Source organism: Mobula birostris, chromosome 21 (genome assembly GCF_030028105.1).
Source record: "Mobula birostris isolate sMobBir1 chromosome 21, sMobBir1.hap1, whole genome shotgun sequence".
NCBI lineage: Eukaryota > Metazoa > Chordata > Chondrichthyes > Myliobatiformes > Myliobatidae > Mobula > Mobula birostris.
This window is the reverse complement of record NC_092390.1, coordinates 63,663,214-63,669,213: the sequence shown is the minus strand read 5'-3', so window position 1 is coordinate 63,669,213 and position 6,000 is coordinate 63,663,214. Positions and strand designations below refer to the sequence as shown.

General features: G+C 45.3%; 1 protein-coding gene across 1 annotated transcript in view; it reads left to right on the top strand.

Annotated features, from left to right (window-relative positions):
• The first annotated feature begins 1,119 nt into the window (after positions 1–1,119).
• Positions 1,120–6,000, top strand: part of pdzd8 (PDZ domain containing 8) — a 247,521-nt gene continuing 242,640 nt past the window's right edge. The window contains exon 1 of the mRNA XM_072239617.1: positions 1,120–2,132. Within this exon, the coding sequence (XP_072095718.1) occupies positions 1,315–2,132 (818 nt within the window). The 5' untranslated portion in view covers positions 1,120–1,314. The remainder of the gene's footprint in view (positions 2,133–6,000) is intronic.

Below are 6,000 nucleotides of genomic sequence, written 5' to 3'. Positions count from 1 at the left end.
CTCTCTCTCTTCATAGCTACCAATCATGATGAATTTCGGGGTAGTCCACAATCCACAAATCCCTGGGAACTTTGCGGCCTTTGGAAACGGCATTCCACAGGTTGTTTGGTGGGGTCTTTCAGAGTATGAATGGTCTTCTCGTGGCGACTTATAAGGGATTTCACTTTTTATTTTTGTGCTGAATTAAACGAAATTAATTAAAAATAACTTTCCACGCAATAATTTTCAATAGTTTCAAACTAAATAAAATAACTTCCCTTATAAAAAACTAACCTACAACTCATCTGGAGGTGTCAAGTAGGGGAGTCGCTGTTGAGGAAGACCTTGAGCGATACTGTTCCTTAAAACTGCTCGCCGGCACCGCGACGGAGATACAGCTTATTCACAGTCGGCCATATTAGAAACCTGCATTGTTCTGCATTCTGGGCTCGTACGGAGTGACTGCAATTCCAACCCCGATACAGGATCACTACTGAACAGAGATTCTTCAGGATGAAGGCAACGTTTGCTCGAAAAGCCTTAAATAGCGCAGAAGAACGAAGGCTAAAATGTCGTATTTTTCTATTAACAAGCTGGAAATGAAAAATAGAAAAAAATTTTCGTTAAAAGCAGATAACACTATAGGACAAAGTGCAAATAAAATAGTGAACGCATGAAGTTCGAAGTACATTATTAAAGTTTGTATACCGTATACGACCTTGAGATTCTTCTTCTTGCAGGCGGCCACAAAACAAAGAAACACACCAGAACCCATTAAAAGCCACACAACCAAGATAGTCAGGCACCCAACGTGCAAAAAAAAAACAAATTGTGCAAACACTAAACAAGCAAGGATTTAACACAGAGGACATGAACCGCAGAGAGTCCACAGCCTCGGAGCCGGTTCGGTGCTGCAGCCTGTCCAGATTGCAGTCTTGTGCTTTGGATTAAAATGCGTTACAATTCAATCGTAAACGCATAGGCGCTGGTTTTCGTATTTGCCTGGGTTTGGTTATATGACAGCTCAGGTCTAACGTCGCCAGCTGACCCAGATCCGCAGCAGGGAGCCGGTGTTGGTGCAGCGTGGCTCGGCCACTGGGGGGGTTTGGAAGCCGCGGGCAAGCGTTGGCGCTGTTGCGGGGCGTGTTGCGCACGTACGCTGACTGTGAAGAGGATGAGGGGAGGGGAGACAGACTCTCTTTCATTGTGCTGCTAGGTATGGTCCGCGAAAATATGGAGCCTTAAATATGGTAGCAAGGAGGAAAGGAGACAGAGGGAAGTGTAAAATTAGTAAAAATAAAAGGTGAGTGTTTAAACGATATAAAGGGAGCGGCGATGATTTATGTGATCCTGTTGTCTGCACTGGCCGGGGCTCTGTGCGTCGTGGTGTTGCAGATATTATTGCTGTACCGGAACAAACCCGAGACTGTACCCCGGCATGTCCAATACGTCAAACCTGTGGTTGAGCCCCCGCTCAAGGACTATTTCAGCGGCAGCAAGGAGCCGCCGGCTTCCCCGGACTCCGCTTGCTCCGCGCCCGGGACCGGCGGCAGCGGCAAGCCCGAGAGCTGCCACTTTCTCAACGCCATCTTTCTGTTTCTCTTTCGGGAGCTCCGCGACACCCCGATCGTCCGACACTGGATCACCAAGAAGATCAAAGTGGAGTTCGAGGAGCTGCTGCAGACCAAGACGGCGGGCCGGCTGCTGGAGGGTCTCCGCCTCCGCGACATCTCCCTGGGCAACGCGCTCCCGGTGCTCCGGAGCGCTCGGCTGCTGCAGCCCGTCCCGTCCAACCCTGCCGCCGCTGGCCAGGACGATGAGGCCAGCGGCGGCGGCGTCCCCGACGAGCTCAACTTCGAGGTGGAGCTCGAGTACAACGGGGGCTTTCATCTCGCAATCGACGTGGACCTGGTCTTTGGCAAGTCGGCCTATCTCTTCGTCAAGATGAGGAGAGTGGTGGGCCGGCTGCGGCTGCAGTTCACCCGGCGTCCCTTCACGCATTGGTCTTTCGCCTTCATGGACGACCCTTTCATCGATTTCGAAGTGAAGTCGCAGTTTGAGGGCCGGCCCATGCCACAGCTCACCTCCATCATCGTTAACCAGCTCAAGAGGGTCATCAAGAGGAAGCATACCCTACCCAACTACAAGATCAGGTAATGGCTGTGTGTGTGTGTGTGTGTGTGTGTGTGTGTGTGTGTGTGTGTGTGTGTGTGTGTGTGTGTGTGTGTGTGTGTATGGGGAGAGAGAGAGAGAGAGAGAGAGAGAGAGAGAGAGAGAGAGAAAAAAGAGGTGCTCATTCTGCCTGCAACTTTCTGCATGACCCTGCCCCCAGTTAATGTGGCAACAATGCTTCGTGGTGGCTTCACCCCTGCCATCCCTTGGCACGGTGTTGGGGTACAGATGGCACCCACACCCACAACTACTGTTATGTGATAAAAAGTTCAAAGTAAATTTATCTAAGTACATATACCGAATGATACTACACACTACCTTGTATTTACAGGGATAAAACGCAATAGAACTAATGGAAACACCTATGCAAAAACAAAGACTGACAAACAAGCAATGTGCAGTGTCACAAAGCAACACACAGGCCGTGCCTAAGCGTGAAAAAAAGCAGCAGGCCTTTCTCAACGTGTGGCATGGCTGCTGGCCATCTTTCAATGATGTCATGTTCTAAGCTGCAAGTTGGAAATACTGTAACGTTAGTTACTGTACCCTTGATATTATTCAGTCTGGCTGTACAGTGCATCATACCCAGGGGAGTTTTATGCACTGGTGAGCAGCTTGGGTAGGATTTCTCCTACGCACAAGACAGGTCCATGGCAAAGTGCTGACAGTGAGTGGCTGGAGGAGCAAGGGTGTAGTTGTCATTTAGTGTGTGAAGAAACAGGACGGGGTGCTCGGTGTCTTGTTTCTGCATTTCTGGTAAGTGCTGAAACATTGCGGATGCTGAAAACAGATAAGATCAAAACCTCCTGGAGACATGTGACATGTCCTGGTCAGCTGAAGCTGCCTAGTGTGGAAGGCAAGAGGCAGATCCTTGATGCAGAGTGCAAAGCATTGAGAGTGGTTGCTTCATAAATTAGGTCTTTTTAAACTTAATGATGATAGCCTAGTAGGAGCCTGTGTACTGACAGTAAGTAAAGTTTAAAGCTGAAAATGTACTGTTTCAGTACCAGAGTTGCAAAGAACACATTTATCACAGATGTTGTGAAGGGATTCTTCATGATATTTAGTTGGAATAGGGTGTCTGTCAGTTGAGGTCAGGCCAAGGATTATTTGATAAGTGACTAGTTGTTGTGATTAAAAGGCACCAGGGTTTATGGGGGAAGCAGTTTGAGGGACTGCCTTCATTTCATCCTTTGTCTGGGATTTTGGACAATATTCTAGCGAGAACATTGTCCATTTGCAGGAATATTGTAGATATGCATTGATGTGGTTGGCCAGAGCCTAGTACTTAACTGCAGATTGCTAATGTTGTAAGGATTCTGGGCAGTGAACTTGGCAAAATTAAAGTATCCAGAGTGGAAGATAATTTTCATAAAGACACTGGCAAATTTCTACGGATGTACCGCAGAGAGCTAACTGGCTGCGCAGGATTGCAGTAAGCTGTGGAAAGTTATAAATTCAGTCAGCTCCATCATGGGCACTAGCCTCGCCAACATCCAGGGCATCATCAGGGGGCAATGCCTTAAAAAGATGGCATCCATCATTAAGGACCCCCATCACCCAGGATATGCCCTCTTCTCATTACTACAGTCAAGGAGGAGGTACAGGAGCTTGAAGGCACACACTTAATGATTAAGGAATGGATTTTTCCCCTCTGCCATGTGATTTCTGAATGGATATTGAACCCATGGACACTTCCTCACTACTTGTTTTCTCTCTTTTGGCATTACTTAATTTAACTTTTTATACATTTACTGCAATTCACAGTTTTTATTATTATATATTGCAATGTACTGCTGCCACATAACAACAAATTTCACTGCATGTGCCAGAGATGTTAAACCTGATTTTGATACATATTGCACTTGCCATATATATCACATTCACTTTATTTGGCAATCACTGGCCTATAACACAGTCACCATTCTGAATATTGTGTAATATTGGTAGCTGGTGTTGGCTATTTGGAAGTTTGGTTGATCGCTGAGCTTGGCAAAATGTTTGCAACACACACAAAATGCTGGTGGAATTTGAATTTCCAGCATCTGCAGATATCCTCGTGTTTGCAAAATGTTTGCAGTAGTTTTGGCTCCAATCGAGAACCTCTCAGCAGTGTGCAGTCAACTGTATACAGATCATAGCTTCTCAACTGGAGCTGAAAAATCTGCAAGCATTTTGGGTGAAGCCTCACAAATAAAAACCTGCCCACTCAGGGCAGGAGGGAAAGCAAATAAAGATATAAACAGAGTAAATTCAAAACCACCTGAGGTTCTGCCCTTTGGAAATCCAGAGCAACGCACAATTTGCTGCAGGAACTTGGGTCAGGTAGCATACACGAGAGGAATAAGCAGATGAAATTTTGGGCCAAGACTCTTCATCAGGACTAGAAAGGAAGTGGGTAGACACCAGAATAAGAGGTGGAGGAAAAGGAAGAAGTACAAGCTGGCAGGTGATAGGTGAAGCCAGGTGAGGGGGAAGATGTGTGGGTGGTGGAGTGGGGGGGAATGAAATGAGAAACTGGGAGGTAAATGTAAATTCAATCCATTCTCTTCAGTGTTGGATATGGGAACAGTTTCCAATTGTTCCATTAGAACCCATGAAACAAGAATTATCTAAAGACAAGATGTTCAATACAATGACCTCAGATTTAGAGGGATGAAATTTGTTTCAAGTAGTAAGACAAATCGAGGAATGGAAAATCTTCAGCCTGATTTACAACCTGCCCTTTGATTGGAAGAGATGATAATGCCAGTTCACTACTCTCAGTTTGCACTTTGATTTAAAACAGATCCCCTCAACTACAGTGTTCAAATTAGTCGGGAAGAGAAAGAATTCACGTTCGAATCAAACAGCACCAGCATCAAAATTACTATGTTAATGCACTCACATATGTCAAAGAATAGCCCTCAGTTCCAACATAAAATTTTATTTTACTCTCTCTGATTCCTCAACACTACCTGCCCCTCCACCTGTCTTTGTGTCACCTGCATACTTGGCTGCAAAGCCATCAATTCTATCATCCAAATCATTAATATATGATGTGAAAACCATACTGCCACATTTCTTGTATCCAGTTCTTCCAAAATCCACCAAATTGGCCTACTTTTGCTCTTGTATCTTAATGGTCTTATGCAATGACTAAAAGTGGTCTCCAGTGAGATTCTTCAACTATTTCATCTGAATCATGATTGTCACTGTTCATTCATAGAAAAATCCTATTTGGGTGACACTGAAAGCAGAAGTAAATGTTATTTTAAAGGTTAGATGCATCCCTCCTGTAGTAGTTGGCAGAGTGTCGTGCCAAGTACTACAGGATAGTATGATCTCTGTTTCCACAGCGTCAAATGCCTCAAAGTTAAATGACCACAAATTCCAGAAGAGGTCCTTCATGAAGACATGAAACCCAGGAGTAAGCTATCTGACACAGAAGTGGCACAACAATCACCTCCACATTTGCTGGTAGTTTGACTCTGAAGTAACCAGTAAAGGTTCACAACCAACAGTCAGCCATTGGGAGAAATTGGGAGGGTTGTAAGACTCCTTCCAGAAGACAGAGGAGTCAACAATCGTTTCTTTAAAAAAGTGTTGGCAAGCCAGTTTCCTTGAACTCCTTTGGTCCAGGAAGTGACCCTTCATGTCTATTGCAGGAGGACGTTAGGGGATGCTTGTAAGGACATGATTGTTCTCCGGGGATGTTTACACCTTTTAGAACATAGAACAAAACAACCCTCTACAGGCTCTTTGTTCCAGCCTTTTAACCTACCCCAAGATCAGTCTAACCCTAACTCTAACCCTAACCCTCTCCTATAGCACAGACACCATTATTCTATCATCCATGTGCCTATCTAA